Source organism: Ipomoea nil, unplaced genomic scaffold, assembly GCF_001879475.1.
Source record: "Ipomoea nil cultivar Tokyo-kokei standard unplaced genomic scaffold, Asagao_1.1 scaffold1043, whole genome shotgun sequence".
NCBI lineage: Eukaryota > Viridiplantae > Streptophyta > Magnoliopsida > Solanales > Convolvulaceae > Ipomoea > Ipomoea nil.
This window is the reverse complement of record NW_017617471.1, coordinates 9,779,626-9,801,140: the sequence shown is the minus strand read 5'-3', so window position 1 is coordinate 9,801,140 and position 21,515 is coordinate 9,779,626. Positions and strand designations below refer to the sequence as shown.

Sequence of the window (21,515 nt, the reverse complement as noted above, 5' to 3'; positions counted from 1 at the left end):
TATTAATTATTTAGCAAATAAAGAATCGTGAATTACGAGAAAATTTGTTCATGTTTTCTTTTCAAAACACCTTTCGATTTAATTGAATGATAGGCCATAGGGGAAGAATTTAGAAAACCTCTCTTTCAATATATTATTCCTACAGGTACATAATAAAGCATATGGTAAGGAAATCACATTACTGTATGGTTACAATATCTTATATTATATAGGCTCTGTTTGGTATGCTTAGTTAAAAAGGTTATTGAAAGTTGAAAACTGAAACCTGAAAAGCTAGTAGCTAATAAGCTAATTAATTGAAATTAAAGAATTTAGTAAAATTAATGGTTGAATTAATGATAAGTGTAAAAACTACTAAAAAGACATAAAATGATGAAGTAAGATATTATGATTTTGATTTATGAGGGTTAGATGGTGTGAATTTTGTAAATTAATAAAGAAAAAAAAAAAAGAAAAAAAAGTGATGAAGTCGGGAGCTCATTTTGAAATAGCATTTCAAAATAAGTTATTATTTAAACTCTACATGTTTTACCAAATAGAACTTATAACTTATTTGTAGTTTAAAATAAGCTATATGCTCTAAAATAAAGTCTACCAAACAAAACCTAAAACAAATTTATTTTCAAGATAAGAGTCCACAAAAATATTAGATATTGGATTGGGTTATATTAAATAGATCTTCAATTTAATTTGAATAGAAATATTTTCTATTAGATAAAATTGGCACTAAATTTTTTGTATGTTTTAAAAATTTATAACATTAATTGTAAGTTTTATTATATTTATGTTTCGATGTGATATTGTTTGAGGGAATAAATGATGTATAAGTATATATGCCAACGTAGGTTGCAAATATGTTAATTATTCACCAGGTAAAGATTTGTTAATTACAAGATTGTTTGTGTAATATTGATTTTTTTTTTAAAGTTGAAGTTAACAACAAGATTCTAAATTGGATTTTCATTAAGAGACATCTTTTAGCCTTCTAAGTTTGATCCGTTCATTTATGTACAATCAACCTATGTTAGTTTATCTATTTATGATTTTCAAAGTAATATTCCGTTAGAAGAAGAGTTTGAATTTGTTTCTTGTTAAATATATTATTCCTACAGCTACATAAGCAATCAAAAGGGAAGGAAAAAGTCAACATCAGTGAATCCGATCACCCCAACATCTCTACTTCATCACAAGGAATCGTAAGTATATTGTCTTTGGCCTTTTTAACCATACAACATAATCTTTAGGGAGATTTGAATTCCAAAGTGCGTATAACATGCATTAGATGTAAGTTATATGAGATTGATGTTTTGTGGTGATATTGTTTGCGGAAATAAGTGATATATGTCAGCAGAGGATGCAAAATATGTTAGTTATGTAGCAAATAAAGAATCGTGAATTAATAGAAAATTTATTTTTGTTTTCTTTTCAAAAGACCTTGTCCCTGTTTGATAAATGACTGTTAGCTGTTAGTGATTGTTGGTGGTTGTTGGTGGGATTATTTAAGTGAAACATATGGCAGCAGAGGTTGCAAATTAAAGCAAGTTGATTATTTATTAGATACAAAATCGTGATTACTAGAAAGGCTTATTTTACTATGTTTTTTTTTTTTTTTAAAAAAAAACTTTTGATTTAATTGAAGTGATAGAAGAAGAATTTGAATTTATATTAAAACTCTGTAGGTACATAGCCCTGCATATGAGAATGAATATGTCAACACGAGTGGATTCGACTACCTTAGCACCTCTATTTTGTCACAAGAAATTGTAAGTATATTGTCTCGACATTTTTTATTAAATGCAAATAAGGGTGAGCATCAGTCGATTATGGTTATATTATTATTATACAGTAAAGATCAATTCCATATCATTTTTAAATTCCTATACAACATGAAAATGTAAGTTGTGTTAAAATTTCATAAATTTACTTTCACAAAAAAAGTACTATATGGATATAAGTATTTTTCATGGTGCAAAATTCACTAGTACAAAAATGATTATAAAAATTTAATAATTTGTGTCTGGTGTATAGAAACTGAACACGTAAAGTGAGGTGATGACAATTTTATAATTAAAAGTTTACTATTAATTTTTTTTTAAAAAAATAAATGGACTATCTACGTCCATTGTATGTGCACAACAAACGCAGATAGTCCTTAGATTTTTTTATTAGTTAAATTAGAATATGCGCACATGTCATCTGTCAACGTGTCCAAATCTAACGGATGAGAAACACTGATTTTTTTTTAAAAAAATATTGTGATATTTTCGTAAATAATTGAAAATCAAAGTGCAAGTAAAATGTATTCCAAGTGCAAGTAGCACTTTAATATAGTGCATCTAAGTGCAAGTAAAATGTATTATAAGTTCATGTAAAATGTATTTAAGTAAAATTTACATTGAACATCAATACTAAGTGAACCTAACGTTATAACTAGGTGCACCTAATATTTTAAGTAGTTGCACCTAGGTGCACGAATGTTAACAATGTAAAATTACTTGCACTTGTAAGTGAAAATAGATGCACATGTAAGTGATTTTACTTGCAAAAGTGTTCCAACTACTTGCACTTATGACACATTTACTTGCACCAAAGTTTGAATTATTTACGAAAATACCACTGCGTCGTTTTTTTTTTTTTTTAAATTACATCTGATTCGTTGATTTGGACACTTGGAGAACCGTCATGCGTTCTTATTTCTCTCCAGGGAGAGCGTTCTCACCTGAGAGCGCCTATATATATATATATATATATATATATATATATATATATATATATATATATATATATATATATATATATATATATATATATATATATAGGCGCTCTCAGGTGAGAACGCTCTCCCTGGAGAGAAATAAGATATTGATGCGGAGTATTCCCCAGTATGACCTCCTTATACGTTCATGCTCTGACTTTGTATTCAGATCGGGGTTAAACGATTCGAGTCAACGGATCAAAGTCAAACCCGCCAATCGTTGGGCCAATATAAAGGGTCTCAACCTTTCATTTTAGGGTTACGTTCTTCCCCTTTTCTCCTCCATTCCCTACTCTCTAAATTAGACAATGAATAGAAAATCCTTGGGAGCTATTTTCTCTACTCTCTATATTATTTCTACAGCTTACATTATACAAGATACACACTCTACATACACGGAAATTAACCGTGTATATATAGGGATGCACTCTTGTGCGAATAAGTGCCCAGGAAAGAATATGAGAATGAATCAGCGCGCGACACGTGTCTTCGGTGCATGTAAGATGTGTTATATGTGCAAGTAGTTGGTGCACCTATGCAAGTAAAAAGTGCAGGTAAAATCACTTACAAGTGCACCTACTTTCACCTATAAGTGCATGTAATTTTGCCTTGTTAACATTCACTTCCCACAAACATTCATGCACCTAGGTGCACCTACTTATAAGTTATAACTATATGTGCACCTACTTTCACCTATAAGCTAGTGCATGTAATTTTGTCTTGTTAACATTCACTTCCCGCAAACATTCATGCACCTAGCTGCACCTACTTATAACTATAGGTGCAACTACTTATAACTATAGGCGCAACTACTTATAACTATAGGTGCACTTAGTATTAATGCTCAGTGTTAATTTTACTTGCACCTATAATACATTTTACATGCACTTGTAATACATTTTACTTGCACTTCGATGTTCAATTATTTACGAAAATGTCACCGCGTTTTCTTTAATCCATTAGATCTGGACACATGTCGCGCTTCATTCGCACCCGAGTGCAATTATATATATATATATATATATATATATATATATATATATATATATATATATATATATATATATATATATATATATATATTTGGAAAAATTAGCTTAAAATGGCATATTAAGTGGTTATTTTGTGGTACAATTATCAGTGGGGTCCACTTCCGATTTGGGTCGGGTCTAAGTGGATTCGAATTCTTCGTAGTAAGACGAAGAGATTGATATATTGTACGCTCAAAACGGATAATGGGTGAATGAGATATTGATTCTCAAAGTAGACCCATTTGAGTTGGGAAATGAAGGGAAAATAGTGGACTTTGTCCCACATTGGTTTGGAAACAAGATTTGACCCCTTATATACATGAGCTCTTTTGAAGCTTGTAGAATTGTATAGCATAGAGGCTCTCTCGCGCGGGGGGAGGGGGGGGGTGCAGATCAAAATCCAACTAGAGGAGATCGAAAGGCTTGATTCAAGCCCGAGCTCGCGTGCGTCGGCACCTGCGGGCACGAATGTCGTCCGGAAACTCTCGGGTTGCACCACAACACGCACGAGCACGAATGTCGTCCGGAAACTCTCGGGTTGCACCACAACACGCACGAGCACGAATGTCGTCCGGAAACTCTCGGGTTGCACCACAACACGCACGAGAGATGTACTCTCGTGTTGTTGGTCCTTATGCTCCCGTGTGCACCTGCACCCCCCGAAAGTTCAGCCTGTTGTACAGACCCGAAAGTTCAGTTGTACAGATTAAACTCATCTGTTACGGAATTAATACTGTTTTAATTTCAATTCTCATCTGTTACGGAATTAATACTGTTTTAATTTCAATTTTAAATTCTGAGTTTAATCTTACTTAGTGGGTGACTGTTACAGGTGTTACATCTGTGCACATTTTTGCCTTCCACTGCACATTCTTATGCATTCCAGAGCACATTGTTTCTCCTTCCAGTGTACATTATTGTGACTTGCATGTAGTGATTTTTTTAAAATGTGTTTGTGAATGGCTGAGATGTACTGGCACGTTTTATATGGGGCTTTCTTTTCACTTGAACCCCACCATGTGTATATATATATATATATATATATATATATATATATATATATAAAATTTAAAATTAGCTTTTTTGATTTAATTGAGGTGATAGAATTGAAGAAGAATTTGGATTTATATGAATCCTGTATAGGTACATAACAACTTCGGTGGATTGAAAAATTCATATAATTCTAGCAGCTCTTCTTCATCACAAGAAACCTTAAATATTTAAAATTTATACATTGAATGTTCACAATTTACATGCTGGATGTTTACAATTTTTATATATTAAATATTCACAATTTCTATACTGAATGTTTACAATTTGTATATTGAATGTTCACAATTTTATATACTAAATGTTCACCATTTGAATCTTAAACATTTAATATATAAATTTCCTATGTACGAGCAGTCGCCGAGCCACAGTCCATCGCATAAAGTGACTGGCGAGATGGTGAGAACCATATATCCGTCTTACGAGTTTACACCGACTGACGGCTTTGCAATGGACGGGTGTTATCCGACTGGCAAGGAGGGAGTAACCGACGACGAGCAGTGGCGAAGCCACAGTCCATCGTTTAAACCGACTGGCGACCTGGTGAGTAGCAACTTTCCTATGTACGGGTTTACACCGACTGGCGACCTGGTGAGTGGCGACTTTTTAACCATCAATATGTTATTCCCTCAGGTACATAAGCAATCAAATGGTGAGGAAAATGTCAACACCAATGAATCGTAAGTATATTGTCTTGGCCTTTTTAACCATACAACATAACATTTAGGGAGGTTTGAATTCCAAAGTGCTTATAACATCAGATTTAAATTATATGAGATTGATGTTTTGTGGTGATAGATATTATTTGAGAGAATAAGCGATATATATGTAAGCAGATGGTGCAAAATATGTTAATTATGTAGCAAATAAAGAATCGTGAATTAATAGAAAATTTGTTTTTGTTTTCTTTTCAAAAGACTTTTTTATTTAATTGAATGATAAGAGAAGATTTTAGAAAATTTTTCTTTCACTATATTATTCCTTCAGGTACATGAGAAATCATATGGTAAGGAAATTAAATAACTGTATGGATTCTTATATTTAAACAATTTTCTTTTCAAGATAATCCACAAAAGTATTAGATATTGGATTGGGTTATATTAAATAGATCTTCAATTTAATTTGAATAGAAATATTTTATATTAGATGAAATTGTCTCTAAGTTTTTGTATGTTTTGAAAATTTATAACGTGAATTGTAAGTTTTAATTATTATATTTATGTTTTGATTGAGATATTGTTCGAGATAAAAAATGATATATATGCCAACATAGGTTGCAAAATATGTTAATTATTTACAATATAAAGAATTGTTTATTACTAGAAAGTTTTTGTAATATTAAAAAGAAATTGTTTTAAAGTTGGTCGAGTGATAACCACAAGGTTCTAAATTTTTTGTAATATTATCACAAGGTTTCAAGTTCGTCTTTCAGTGAGAGACACCTATTAGCCGTCTTGGTTTGATTGTTTAGTTATGAATAACCTATATTAATTTATCTATTTATAGTCCTTGAAGTAATACTACGGTAGAAGAAGAACTTCAATTGTTTTCTCATTAATTATTATTTCTACAGGCACATAAGCAATCAAATGGGGAAGAAAATGTCAACACAAGTGGATTCGACCACCCCCAACACCTCTACGTATTCACCAGAAATAGTAAGCATATATTCTTTAGCAAATATCTTACACATAAATGTTATATATAACATAATCTTTTACTGTGGCTCAAGGTGCTTGTGGTCCTCAAGCAAGGCCTTGAAGTTAGTTTCTTATATATAAACCAATTAATTTAATGTTTTTCTTTTCATTTTAAGTTTCAGCAAAATATAAGATATTGAATTAATTAGATTATTTTAAATATATTATTTGATTATTTCTTTTTAAAATGCGGAATAATCAACTAGAAGGCTAAAAAAGTTCGCCTTCAACTTCATCCACAAACCTCCCAAGTCAAAGATTTATGGCTTTCTATTTGTTTATCCCACATTTTGATTGGAGATTTAGGAGAGCAAAAATCTAATTCGAAGAAATATGTGCGCAAATTGCTAAAAGGAATCACATATTGTTTTAAATTGGAGTGCAAAACTTAAATTTCTAGTTTTACCCTTCATTTTAACACCAACTTAACGTCAAAGCTAACAGAGGACTATTTTGGCTTAAAATTCAAAAGTCGAAGGATCACTTTGGGGAAATTAAAAGTCAAGGGACCAATTTGAGAAAATATCATAGTCAGAGGACCATTTTGGAAATTAACTCTTTTGAAACGCCACTCCAAGTAGCATTTCAAAACAAGCTATTATTTTAAACTCTACGGCCCTGTTTGGTAAAAAAAATTGGCCTATAGGCCAATTTTGGCTTATTTGACAACTATTAATTGTTTGATTTAGTTAAAATATCAATATAAATGTTTGGTTAATTAACTTTTTGCAACTCCAAAAGGCTCAAATTCAAAAAGCTACTCGAAGCAACTTTTTCAATTAGCTTTTTGAGAAAAGAAATTATATCAAACAACTATCAACTAACAGCTAATTTACCAAACACTTTTCTACAATCAGCTAATGTTATTATCAACTATTTATACCCTCTAATTAACACAATTAGCTAACAGCTAACAACCATTTTACCAAACAGGGCCTACATGTTTTACCATATAGAACTTATAGCTTATTTGTAGCTTAAAATAAACTATAAGCTTTACCAAACAAAACCTAAAACAATTTTATTTTCAAGATAGAGTCCGCAAAAATATTAGATACTGGATTGGGTTATATTAAACAGACCTTCAATTTAATTTGAATAGAAATATTTTCTATTAGATGAAATTGAAACTAAGTTTTTGTATGTTTGAAAATTTATAACATTAATTGTAAGTTTTTTTTTTTTTTTTTTTTAGAATATTAGTTGTAAGTTTTATTATTATATTATGTTTCGATGATGATATTGTTTGAGGGAATAAATTATGTATATATGCCAACATAGGTTGCAAAATATGTTAATTATTTGCCAGGTAAAGAATTGTTAATTACTAGAAAGTTTGTGAAATATTGAAAAAATTGTTTTGAAGTTTGAGTAAACAACAAGATTATATTAAGTTGGATTTTCAGTGAGAGACGCCTTTTAGGCTTTTTAACCTTCTTGATTTGATCCGTTCGTTTATGCGCAATCTATGTTAGTTTATCTATTAAGTAATACTTTGGTAGAAGAAGAGTTTGAATTGTTTTCTTGTTAAATATATTATTATTTCTACAGGCACATAAGCAATCAAATTGGGAGGAAAATGTCAACATCAGTAAATTTGACAACCCCAGCACCTCTACTTCATCACAAGAAATCGTAAGTATATTATCTTGGACTTTTTAACCATATACAACATAACTTTAAGGGGGATTTGAATTCCGAAGTGCGTATAACATACATTAGATGTAAATTATATGAGATTGATGTTTTTTAGTGATATTGTTTGAGGAAATAAGTGATATATATCAGCAGAGGGTGCAAAATATGTAAGTGATATATATCAGCAGAGGGTGCAAAATATGTTAATTATGTAGCAAATGAAGAATTGTGAATTAATAGAAAATTTTGTTTTTGAAAAAAAAAAAAAAAAAAAAACCCTTTTGATTTAATTGAATGATAGGAGAAGAATTTAGAAAAATTTTCTTTCAATTAATATATTATTCCTACAGGTGCATAAGAAATCATATGGTAAGGAAATTAAATAACTTTTTGGATTCTTATATTTAAAAAATTTTGTTTTCATGATAAAGTCCTCAAAAATATTAGATATTGGATTGGGTTATATTAAATAGATCTTCAATTTAATTTGAATAGAAATATTTTCTATTAGATGAAATTGTCTCTAAGTTTTTGTATGTTTTGAAAATTTATAACATGAATTGTAAGTTTTAATTATTATATATATGTTTTGATCGAGATATTGTTCGAGAGAGAAAAAAATGATATATATGCCAACATAGGTTGCAAATTTACAAGATAAGGAATTGTTAATTACTAGAAAGTTTTTGTAATATTAAAAAGAAATTAAATTGTTTTAAAGTTGGTCGAGCGGTTGATTTAATTACCACAAGGTTCAAGGTTCTAAGTTCGACTTTCAGTGAGAGACACTTATTAGCGGTCTTGGTTTGATTGTTCAGTAATGGACAACCTATAATAATTTATCTATTTATAGTCCTTGAAGTAATACTATGGTAGAAGAAGAGTTTGAATTGTTTTCTCGCTAATTATTATTTCTATAGGTACATAAGCAATCAATTTGGGAGGAAAATGTCAACACCAGTAGATTCGACCACCCCAACACCTCTACGTTGTCACAAGAAATAGTAAGCATATATTCTTTAGCAAATATCTTACACATAAAAGTTATATATAACATAATCTTTTACTGTGGCTCAAAGTGCTTGTCACTAGCGGAAATTATTGAATTTCCGACCACCAGAAAGTGATCTTAAATCAAATCGAAAGCAAAAAGTGATCGGAAATAGCAACAAAAATTTTTTCGAATACCAAAAGTGGTCGGAACAATGCTTTCAACTAATTTAATGTCTTTCTTTTCATTTTAACCACATGTGGTCCTCAAGCAAGGCCTTGAAGTTAGTTTCTTATATCTAAACCAATTAATTTAATGTCTTTCTTTTCATTTTAAGTTTCAGCAAAATATAAGATATTGAATTAATTAGATTATTTTAAATATATTATTTGATTATTCTTTTTAACTTAGTTGTACATTTTTCTTCAGGTTTCTGATGATGATTAATTGTTCGATCAGCTATGTCAATTGCTTTTTTGAAATAAAAAGAATTAAAGTTGATTCGTTTCCTTTTCATGATGCAAAGAATGCGTCTGTCAGTGATCTAGAGGTCAGTCAAAGTCTTTAAAACTTGTTCTTTTAATATTTTTTTCAGTAATAATAATAATAATAATAATAATAATAATAATAATAATAATAATAATTATTATTATTATTATTATTATTATTATTATTATTATTATTATTATTATTATTTTCAGTGGATTGAGCTTAACTTAAATTTATTATTATGGTTGCTCAGAATTCTGGTTGGATGTTGGATGAATTCCCAAGCAAAGCATGAGTGGAGCGAATTATTGATGTTGAAAGCCAATTAAGCTAAGTGTGTGTTAGTGATTTCATATTGTTGAATTCGGAGCTGAGATTATATTTGTATTTTCAATTTGTGATTACTTTCATATGGTATTGTGGTATGTAGTCAATTAAGGAGTGAATGTTATTTATCGTTTTTGTTTCATGTACTGCATATTTGTCTTGACAGTATGACATGTACTGCATGTTACTGAAATAAATTACACACACTTTAAACGTTTCATTTCGGTGTTCGTTTTTATCAGTTTTCAAATCATTTATTATTGAATTTCGGCAAAATATTATGTCGACCATAAAAATTAGTACATTTTTAAAAGAGTTAATTTCGTTTTTGGTCCTAGATTTATATGTGGAAGTCCAATATATTAAAATTACATTATATATTTGTATAATGAATGTAATTATCCAGATTACGATTTTTTTAAAAAAAGAATTGAAGATGCCAAATCTATTGTATGTGCATAAATCAGTGGGGAGAAAGGGGAAGAAAAGAGGAAAAAGTGTTGTAAGAAATGAGGGATTTCCCTTCTTGTTTTGGGGAAACTGGTGTTCAAGTTGCTGATTTTTCATCATCAAGTGCTAATAATAAAGCTGCTGCTCAGAATTTGGTGACTTGTATATATCAGTGTAGATTGCGTGGGAAATCTTGCCTGTTAAACGTTACATGGAGTAAGAATTTGATGGGGCAGGGCCTAAGTGTGGGAATTGATGATAACACCAACCAGTGCCTATGTAAGGTTGATATTGTTGACTCAAAGTGTTTTGTCAAAATTATGTGCAAAAGGAATTCCAGATCTATAAAGGAATACCAAGCTTAAGAGTAGTTATTGAAGAGTACTAGTTCTAAAGGAAATTGTTATTGAAGTTTTTAGTTCTAGTCTGATTATGAATAACTTTATTATTCACGAATCTGTTAGGAATAGCTACTATAAATAGGGGTTGTCCTTTCTTGTAGAACTCAAGCTTTCAAGATCTAATTGTGAGGTACGAGAGTCTTTGAGAATAGGATATTAAATTCCCCTAGAAAGTAGTACATGTGTTTAGGTTTCAATAGTTTGGTAGGAAAGATCATTCTATTGTGTAATCTCAGGTTCCTAACAGTGTACTTTAAATATTGAACTTTTAGTGGATTTAGGCAAGTTCTCAAATTGAGAAGTGCCTCGCAGATTAGGGTTGATTGCCCGAACTGCGTTACATATCATTTGTGTTACAAACGTTAGCTTCAAACGTCACTGTGTGCTGCGCTTTTATATATTTCAATTGGTACCAGAGCCAAACTGCTTAAGTTATTAGCAGGATCCTAATGGAGTTTCCCAGAGAAGGACTGTCAAGCACTAGGCCACCTGCCCTTATTGGCACAAACTTCTCCTACTGGAAAGCTCGAATGCAGATATACATTCTAGCACAAGGAGAAGGCGTCTGGAATGCAATAGAAAACGAATGGAAAACTCCAGTCGATGACAAAGGAAATGCAAAACCTAGAATTGATTGGAGCGAAGAAGAGAAAACTGAATATAACTTTAACTCAAAGGCTATGAATGCAATATATGGAGCAGTAAGCGAAGACACTTTTAAACTAATTGCATCAACTCGCATAGCCAAAATTGCGTGGAGTATATTGTGCGATCATCATGAGGGAAACACAACTGTAAGACAATCTAAGCTTCAGATGATACAAACTGAATTTGAAAACCTGAAAATGGAAGAGGAAGAAAGCATCACCCAATTCAGTGCCAGAGTTTTAAGTATATCCGGAGATGCATTCAACTTAGGCGAACCTATACCCGAACAAAGGATCGTCAAAAAGGTACTACGCTCACTACCCGGAAGATTCCAAATGAAAGTCACCGCTATTCAAGAAAACAAAGATCTAAACACCTACAAACTGAGTGATCTAATGGGAAATCTTCAAACATATGAGCTTGAGATACTGCAAAAAGGGAAAAATAATGACAAAGGAATTGCGTTCCAATCAAAGCAGAAAGGAAGTCCAGAAATTGATATTGAAACCATAGAACAATCAATCGCTCTCCTAACAAAGAATTTCAACAGAGTTCTCAAACAATTCAACAAATTTAGAAACAAAAGTGCTTCAATCAATCAAGGGGACTTCCCAACTGGACAAAATCATTCTATCTCAAAAAGAAAAGACAGTTCAAATACAGAAGGAATACAATGCTATGAATGCAAAGGTTTTGGACACATCCAATCAGAATGTGCCACATACTTGAAAAAGAAAAATAAAACATATATATCAACCCTAAGCGATGACTCAGATAGTGAAGAAGATGACAGCAACACAAATTTCGTAGCCTTCACCGCTAGTCATGAAAGCAACAATAGCGTTGACATGCAAGAGTTACTAGAGGCATACACTCAACTAAATGCCAAGTGGGAACAAATCATCAAGAAAAATTTGGAACTCATGGAAGATAATCACTATTTGAAGAATGAAAAAGAACGAATAGAGAAACAATACAAAGAAGCTCAAAACGAACTATTAGACTTCAAAAACAAAGAAGCTAAACTACTACAAGAAATCAAGGAGCTTACCGAAAGACCCAGGACTCCAAGCACAGACACTAGTGAGAATCATCAAACCGAGACACAGGAAGTGTCACAACAGCACTTCCGACACCGAAGAAGAATAAGGTGCTACTATTGCCACAAACTAGGACACATCAAAGCTCACTGCTACAAAAGACAAAATGACTTTTACTACAGGCAAAACAACAGAGCATGGCCATCACATAACAGAAATAATAGTAAGAAAATCTGGGTAAGAAAAGACCAAAATGTTGCATATACTTCCAAAACAAACAAAGAGCAAGATATATGGTACTTTGACAGCGGATGTTCAAGGCATATGACTGGAAATTCAGAAAATTTTGAGAACGTTCAGTACAAAAATGAAGGGCATGTCACTTTTGGAGACGGTGGAAAAGGACAAATTATTGCAAATGGTACCTTGAATGTCCATGGGCTGCCTAAATTGCCAAAAGTCCTTTTAGTACAAAGCCTAAAAGCAAATCTAATCAGCATAAGTCAGCTTTGTGAAGATGAACTCAAAGTAGAATTTTCTAGAGACAGTTGCAATGTGTTTAATCAGAATCACGAGTGTGTCATGATGGGAAAAAGGTCCACAAACAAATGCTACATATGGGATAGTGATCTATCTTGTTTACAGACAACCATCAGTCAAACACAATTATGGCACCAACGTAAGGGACACATAAATTTTCATGACCAAGGAGCATCCAGAGGCTATTCATCAAACAGTGTGATCATTGATGATGTAACTCCAGCAATAACCACTGATGATGACGAAAATCCAAGAGTTGTTGAAACAACTGTTCTAACACCCATGACTAATGATATGCAGAATTGCAGAACAGAAACAGAACCAAATGAAGAAAAGGATAAAAGTCATTCTACTGTCTTAAAAATTCAGAAAAATCATCCTTTGGAAAATATCATAGGAGATCTCAATCAAGGAACAAAGATTAGAGGAGTCTACTGCCACATATCTAAGTTTGAATGCAAAAAACATTAATAAGGCACTAGACAGTAACAAATATGCAATATTAAGCTCTGAAATTGGGATGTGTCACATGTGAAAGAAGTGTAGAGCTTGGGCCCTATCTCCAAATGTCATTCATAAACAGACCCAAATCCGGCCCAATGCCATGGCCCAAGATGTTATTAATCGAAAATTTAAAAGGAAAAATGGTCCTCGTAGTCTTCATGATCATCGTCCCCCAGAGATCACAGATCTTCACAAGGAAACATCAATGGTGAAAACACGTCATCAGGCAAAGATCAAAATTACCTAGAAGAGGCTCCACATCAAAGCTCTCCAACACAGGTGTTTTCTCGAACCCAGCTCGCATTGAGGATGATGACCCCTCAAATATCGTCATGGACCTGGTCCCTACCTCTCAAGTACAGTTGCAAGATGTCCAAGAAATTGCATCTCCTTGCTGAAATCGTGAATAAGTTCCTTCGGGAGAAGATTTTCCCGGACCTCGAGAACAGACCGTACGCGGTGCTGTACTTCCACACCGACGTAGAGAAGAATGAGATCTTCCTCAGAATTTCAGCTCTGCGCTCACTTTTCGACTCCAATCCGGCCTTCGTTCGGCAGAATCTCAAGGCCGTGTATTTTGTCCATCCTGGCCTTCAATTTAGACTCTAATAGCCACCTTCGACCGGATCATGTTCAACGAAGTTTTCTTTTTGTGGCTGTCAAGAAAACAAGAAAATAATGATGAAGTCATAAACAAAGATTCAAGACAGCACTCAGAGATATGTGGAATCAATTAAGGGGGAGAAGAATAGGAAATCAAGCCACTATGAGATCAAGGTTTTTGCCAAAAATTTGACAAAGGGGGAGATTGTTGACTCAAAGTGTTTTGTCAAAATTATGTGCAAAAGGAATTCCAGATCTATAAAGGAATACCAAGCCTAAGAGTAGTTATTGAAGAGTACTAGTTCTAAAGGAAATTGTTATTGAAGTTTTTAGTTCTAGTCTGATTATGAATAACTTTATTATTCACGAATCTGTTAGGAATAGCTACTATAAATAGGGGTTGTCCTTTCTTGTAGAACTCAAGCTTTCAAGATCTAATTGTGAGGTACGAGAGTCTTTGAGAATAGGATATTAAATTCCCCTAGAAAGTAGTACATGTGTTTAGGTTTCAATAGTTTGGTAGGAAAGATCATTCTATTGTGTAATCTCAGGTTCCTAACAGTGTACTTTAAATATTGAACTTTTAGTGGATTTAGGCAAGTTCTCAAATTGAGAAGTGCCTCGCAGATTAGAGTTGATTGCCCGAACTGCGTTACATATCATTTGTGTTACAAACGTTAGCTTCAAACGTCACTGTGTGCTGCGCTTTTATATATTTCAGATATAAAGCCATGGCTGTTCTCTAGGAAGAAAGGTTCAAAGACTTTAGAAGCATATTCTTGTAAGATTGATGTGTATTGGGACCTTTCATCAGCTAAGTTTGGATCTGGTCCGGAGCCGTTGCAAGGATTCTATGTGTGTATTGTCTTTGAAAGGCAAATGCTTCTGCTTCTCGGGGACATGATAAAAGAAGCTCTCAAGAAAACCGGGGCTTCCCCTGCTGCTTCTGGTGCTGTTTTTATTGCCAAGAGAGAGCACATATTTGGCAAGAAGATTTTTGGAACAAAGGCTCAGTTTTGCGATAATGGTAAAATCCATGATCTCGTTATTGAATGTGATACGAGTGGTGGCAGTGACCCGTACCTTGTGATCCGTGTGGATCGTAAGCCAATGATGAAGGTGAAGCGGCTTCAGTGGAAATTTCGGGGTAATCATACCATCTTGATCGATGGCCTTGAGGTAGAAGTGTTTTGGGATGTCCATAATTGGCTTTTTGGTACGACTTTCGGGAATGCAGTATTCATGTTTAAGACTAGTCATTCAGCCGAGAAATTGTGGGCTAGTCAGCCTCTTTGTGATCCCCAGACACAGCATTGGTCCTGGTCACAGAGATTCCGGGAATCCCAGTCGCCTAGTCTTGATTTCTCACTGTTTTTGTATGCTTGGAAGAATGAATAGGGGATTCTGGGATTCAACCTTGACTTGCTAACATTATACTTTTAGTGAGTTGTCATTTGTTGAGTATGTAATTTGATTTAAACTTTATTGTTTTGTCATATATTCAATTTCTCAATTAGTTCAAAGAGATCAGATACAGAGACAATTTTTCATCGTTTACTTGTAAATTATTTAATTGAAGTTCTTGTTCATTTGCCTAATTCCTTTGGAAAATTATAGTAAATTATTTCGTTGTGGAAATTGCAAAGGTTTCTTTGTATGTATTGGCAGCCAATTTAGAGTCTGAATTCTAAACAATGCTTGTACAGGCTGTAATTTCCCCTCTTTCAACTTATTCTTTATGTTTAAGTAATACCAATCACTTATTTCCTTTTTTCAGTTCAACTAATTATAAGCTGTCTATCACCATTCTGTGATCTTCTTGCAGATTTATGTTGCAAGCTCAAAAAATTGTGAAGAAATCTGCACTAAGTGAAGTGATTGTTATGGATTTCGGTATGATTTTGACTTCACTACTTTGCCTGAATTAATATCGTTCAGACTACTGTGTGTCTGTGTATAGTATAGATTAACTTCTGGCTGTGAATTTATTGCAGAATGTTTGCCTTAAATTTGATGCCTGGTTAGGAAGGATTCTATTGATTCTAAGTCATTTCCACCATGTTCAGCACAAATTCTTGAATCTTTTTCCTCTCAATGTGTATGATTAAAATGTGTGCCATTTAGCCTGCAACTAAAGCCAGCATATCCAAATTAGTCTCAGTTCTCTTGCATCATTTGTTGTTCATACAAAATAACCTTTGAATTCAAAGAATTATTGCTAATTATCCTCTAGTTTTGTTTTGGTTTCTGTTTATATGGTCTTATTCAAAGGGACCTCTTTTCCACCAGCAACTGAACTTAGATCATTACAACTTCAAAGTTTGTTTTGTTTACAAAACTCAGATCATTATAACTTCAAAGTCTGTATTAGGTCTCTGTTAATCTGTTATTTTCTTTATTGCAAATTTTCATTAGAGGATTAGCTAGAAGCGGAGAACCAGTTTTTCATGGACTTGACCAATATCCACCATTGATACACGTCATATATTAATGGTGACTAACCACCATGTCAGGACCTGGTCAACGAAACTGGGCCTAGGCAAGAAAAATGGAGCTGAAAGTGAATGCAAGATTACAGTTATAGTGTAGTGTGTTATAGTAGAGATCTCTTTACTACTTGGGACCATTTTCTACAGTTCCAACATTTATTTCAATATGCAATTAGTGTGTTGGCATATTTAATGGGGATTCATCCTCAAGGCCACAATACTAACTCGAGTCATGGTTCATGCTTCTTGTAACTATATTATTTTGTTCGATCTGATCTCCTAGCAGTTATTTCCATATGGCAGCTGGAAGACGATCATATATTATGTTGATCTCCTAGCAGTTTTCTCTTTGATGCTGAGAAGTTGGTTTGTATTTATCTGCTCTGAAAAGCAGCAAAACGAATGAAACTTGATGCCCGGCCTGGCTTCCCATAGTGTTGTCCAGTTGCGGGCAAGAGCACGGGATCCTCATGCTGGTTTTGTCTATATTATCTCACATTCCCACCTATATATGCATCAGATTTGTGATTTGTAGAGTTGTGCAATAGGTTGGTGTAATGTGTATATTTTGTGGCACAAGTTTGTTACCTGCTGCAGCAGCTAATATAATGCACCAAAAAGCTAAGGGGAGGAGTCTGGCAGTATATATTGTCCATGCCCCTGGAACAATCTGTATGTGTCAACATATTCATGCCAGCCAGATCTTGGTCCCCAAATCATGCAAAATTGGTGGTCCAATTATTTATATGCTACTAAGTTTAAAACTATATACCATGGTTGAAAAAATTGCTAGGTGCTTGGGGCGCTTAATTAGACGGCGATTAATCCGTGTATTTTTTATTTTTTAAAAAAATTTGTTTACAGTTTTAAAATTTTTTAAGAATTGATAATTATAAATTATTTAATATTTTATAATTAATACTAAAATATTAGATATTAACCTAAAAACATCTAGAGTTTGAACAATTTAGAATTATTTTGCTTAAAATGACACATCATTTTGAGTGAAATAATTTATTTTTTTTTTAAATGGAACAATATCTAATTAGCCGACTAGGCGACCTAGTCGGTGCCTAGGGTTATTTTTTACTCCCTCAAATGTGCATTTGAATGAAATTGAGCATAAAAAATATCTTTTAGCTCGAAAACTCAATAAACCATATTGAAATGTGCAATGGGATAAAATATAATACAAATTAAGAGTCATCCAGTGTGAATATTTTTCCGCAACTTATCATTTCAAGCTAGCCAAAGGTACCAGCATATCATCATAAGGAGGCTTTGTTGAAACTTTCCCAGAGTTTTGATATTATGGACTAACAAATCTGGGAAAGAGGCAAAGCTTGTAGAGGAGATTTGCAGATATGAGATGGTCCAACAGGAATGAGCTACTAGACAGTGGATAAAAATATGAGAAATGGATTCCTCTTCTGATGCACAAACCCCCCAGTCCTTAGGTTTGCACAAATGCTCCCCAAGCCTTCCACTTAATACCTTTTCTGCTACCATAATCTGCCCCCACCAATATCCATTCATTATTCTCTCATTTCTTTCACAAGATCTTTAGGCAATAGGAAGATACTCACGGCATAGGATGGTAGGGCTTAGACCACACATTTTAAGAGGATTTCTTTGCCAGCTTTGAAAAGAAATTTATGACTCCAACAGACAACCGTGCATTCTATTGTGGATTTTGACTTTATTTAAGCCAAAAATTTCTTTTTTATTTCTTCCCACGAGAGATGGTAGGCCAAGATAATTTCAAGTATTTCCCATACTTCTAATTCCCAGAATATTGCCCACCAAGTTTCTTAAATCATCCCTGACATTGGGACTAAAGTTGATAGAGGATTTGTCATAACTAACAACCTGCCCTGAGGCCCTTGTATAACTCTCAAGAATATCTTTGAGATTTTGGCTTTCTAGAGGTGATGCTTTGCAGAAAAAGAAAAATGTCATCAGCGAATAGGAGGTGAGTAATTTTAGGGGCTCCTCTAGCCACTTGGATACCATGTAAAATATCCTTAGATTCAACTTCTCTAATCATGGCACTGAGGCTTTCTCCAACCAGAATATAAAGCTAGGGAGACAGTGGGTCTCCTTGTCTAAGGCCACGGTGAGGGTTAATAGGTCCTAACAACTCCCCATATGCAAAATATGATACTCTACAAATGTTACACATTTCATAAATAGTCACCCACCAATGGCTGAATCCTGAATCCTAGTTTAGTAAGAACAAGTGAACAACACGAAGAAATGTCCATTCTACCCAATCAAATGCCTTACTCATGTCTAGCTTTATAGTGGCAAATCCATCCTTCCCCTGCCATTTACTTTTAAGATAATGATTCATTTCAAATGCAACCATAACCATTTTCAAAGATAATTCTACCAATTAAGTACAAAAGCACTCTCGGACTCAAATATCACAGTGTTCTTTTTTCAATCTATTAGCCATAACTTTAACAACTAACCACTTTATAAACAACATTGCAATAGGGTATAGGCCTAAGATCTCCCATACTTTCAAGAATAGATTTCTTAGGAATTAAAACAAGTTGAGTGCTATTTAGGCCTTGGGATGCGGATGATCTCCCCTTTTTACTTCAGCTCTGATCTTCTAATGTCGTTAAAATCTCCCATTATGATCCATGGGAGAGAGTTTTGAGGATAAAGTTCAGTCAAGAGATGAAATGACTCCCTCTAGCTTTTTGCCGTTCAGGATTACCTTAGAAACCAGTAAATTTCCACTAGGTAGAATCTCCTTCAATAAGGAGTTAAGGACATGGGCGTCTATATGGTTTTGGTGTAAGATTGGATTATGACTCGAGTCTGATCGGTCCAAAATACAATCATTATACCTTGCACCACGGCACACATAGCAATGTATGTTCTGCGTCTCTCAAAACGACATCATTCTAAGTTGTGTGGGGAGTTACGCGACAAAGTGTATGTGTATTTTGTTATATAATTATGTATATTATGTTATACAATTATGTATATTTTTTTTATACAATTATGTACATTCTTTAATACAATTATATACATCCGAAACATGAATTTTTTTTTTAAGAGTTAAGAGTTTATATGTATTATGTTAAGAGTTTATATGTAGTATGTTAAGAGTTTATGTGTATTATGTATTATGTTAGATTATGTGTATTATACTATTATCTTTTCAAAAAAAAGTATGTGTATTCTGTTATACAATTATGTACATTATGTTATACAATTATGTACATTTTCAAAACATGAATTTTTTTAAGAAATTAACAGCCGACACGGAAAGCGGAATTTCAAAAAAAAAAAAAAAAAACAAAAAACAAAACGACGACGTTTTGCACCAGGGTGCACAATGCAATGTGCGCCCTAGTGCACCATATAAATTGCCTCCAAAATACAACTAGGCCTCCACTATGACTAGAGCAGTCACTAAAGCCCAACTGGTCCTATATAACGTCGTTTTGAACTTTAATTTTAAGTTTTTAACAACGATTACTTGTTCAATTCGCGTTATATAAGTTTTTTTTTGAAAAAAAAAATTCCTGTAAAGCATGTGTATATGTATCTCGTGTTATGCGTTTCTGTATATTATGTTATTCAATTCTGTACATTAAGTGTAAGGATTCTGTACATGAAATTGATTAGTAGTTGTATAACACAAAACATATTGTGTGTCTTATTTTACGAATTTATGTATTGTATTATGAAATTATGTGCCTATATGATAAATTATTTACATAAATCAGATATGAGGATAAGTAAAATTGAAAACATGTGTATATATCTCGTAGTAAAATAGAAAACATGTGTATGTATCTCGTGCTATGCGTTTCTGTACATCATGTTATGCAATTCTGTACATTAAGCATAAGGATTCTGTACATGAAATTGATTAGTAGTTGTATAACATAAAATATATTGTGTCTTATTTTACAAATTTATATCTTGTATCATGAAATTATGTGCGTATAGGACATAAATTATTTACATAAATCACATCTGAGAATAAGTAAAATAGAAAACATGTGTATGTATTTTGTGTTATGCATTTCTGTATCTTTTAATTAACGGTTTTTTTTTTTTTTTTGGAAATTCCGTTTCCTGTTTCTACCGTTAACTTCTAAAAGAAAAAATTTTGTTTCGTATGTACAGAATTGCATAGTAGAATACACATAAAATTCTCACATAATACACATAATTTAACATAATACATAATACACATAAACTATAAACATAATACACATAAGAAAAACTATAACAGAATTGGACAGACGAAACGCGTCTGTCGCATAACTCATTATCCACTTATCGAAACGACGTCAGTTTGGACCAAGACTCTCAATGCATTGTGCGCCCTGAGGCACCATATAATTTGCCGTTGTCAAGCTCATGACACTTCCAAATTAGAAAACTCATTTGTTTATGCGGGTCTGTGCCACATGACCTGCCTCTAAAGAGTTTTTTGATCCATCAACAGAACACAAGTCTTCATCGATGATACAAACCTCAAGATCCAAATAAGAAACTTCAGGTTTCTTACGTTTAAGATCAGCCTCTTGTGGCCCATTGAAGATTGGCATTTATCCTTGGCGGTTCCTTGCATAGGCCCAGTACTAGCTGCTCCAGAGAAAGACAAAATACTTCTGCATTTCTGCACCATGAACACAGCCACGTCCAGGACTGCCAGTCTGCCACCACTTGCAAAATCCATATTTTTTGGCAAATTATTCCGTGGGCTCAGATCCATCTTATAAGATGGACCCAAATCTAAAATTAGATAATTTATATATTGAATGTGTCAAAATTTAAGTATTGAATATTCACAATTTTTATATACAGAATATTAAATTTTCACA

The 21,515-nt window shown here is 33.1% G+C and overlaps 2 protein-coding genes across 4 annotated transcripts in view; both read left to right on the top strand.

Moving 5' to 3' along the window:
- LOC109181375 overlaps nt 1-10,199 on the top strand; it is a 42,773-nt gene extending 32,574 nt beyond the window's left edge. Inside the window, exons 7-15 of one of the 2 annotated variants that reach the window (XM_019331123.1) lie at nt 1,113-1,196; nt 1,680-1,763; nt 5,194-5,379; nt 5,470-5,516; nt 6,410-6,494; nt 8,088-8,171; nt 9,095-9,178; nt 9,595-9,715; nt 9,908-10,199. In XM_019331123.1, the coding sequence (XP_019186668.1) occupies nt 1,113-1,196; nt 1,680-1,763; nt 5,194-5,379; nt 5,470-5,516; nt 6,410-6,494; nt 8,088-8,171; nt 9,095-9,178; nt 9,595-9,612 (672 nt within the window). In that variant the 3' untranslated portion in view covers nt 9,613-9,715; nt 9,908-10,199. Of the gene's footprint in view, nt 1-1,112; nt 1,197-1,679; nt 1,764-5,193; nt 5,380-5,469; nt 5,517-6,409; nt 6,495-8,087; nt 8,175-9,094; nt 9,179-9,594; nt 9,716-9,907 lie in introns of those variants that run through there. The other variant, XM_019331125.1, reaches the window with a different exon arrangement.
- Nucleotides 10,200-10,464: 265 nt separating this feature from the next.
- LOC109181380 lies at nt 10,465-15,939 on the top strand. Of its 2 annotated transcripts, XM_019331131.1 has the most exons (3): nt 10,465-10,719; nt 14,889-15,609; nt 15,836-15,939. In XM_019331131.1, the coding sequence occupies exons 1-2, from the start codon at nt 10,491-10,493 to the stop codon at nt 15,563-15,565; spliced, it is 906 nt and encodes a 301-aa protein (XP_019186676.1). In that variant the 5' UTR covers nt 10,465-10,490; the 3' UTR covers nt 15,566-15,609; nt 15,836-15,939. The 2 variants fall into 2 exon arrangements, with proteins under 2 accessions (XP_019186676.1, XP_019186675.1); XM_019331130.1 differs by lacking the exon at nt 15,836-15,939 and having other exon boundaries at nt 14,889-15,765.
- The last annotated feature ends 5,576 nt before the right edge of the window (nt 15,940-21,515 follow it).

Excerpts from the sequence above, each read along its gene's own strand:
- LOC109181380 (XM_019331131.1), top strand. The coding sequence starts at position 10,491 with ATGAGGGATTTCCCTTCTTGTTTTGGGGAAACTGGTGTTCAAGTTGCT. Across the intron at positions 10,720-14,888 it reads CCAGTGCCTATGTAAGGTTG|ATATAAAGCCATGGCTGTTC; the intron begins ATATTGTTGACT and ends TATATATTTCAG.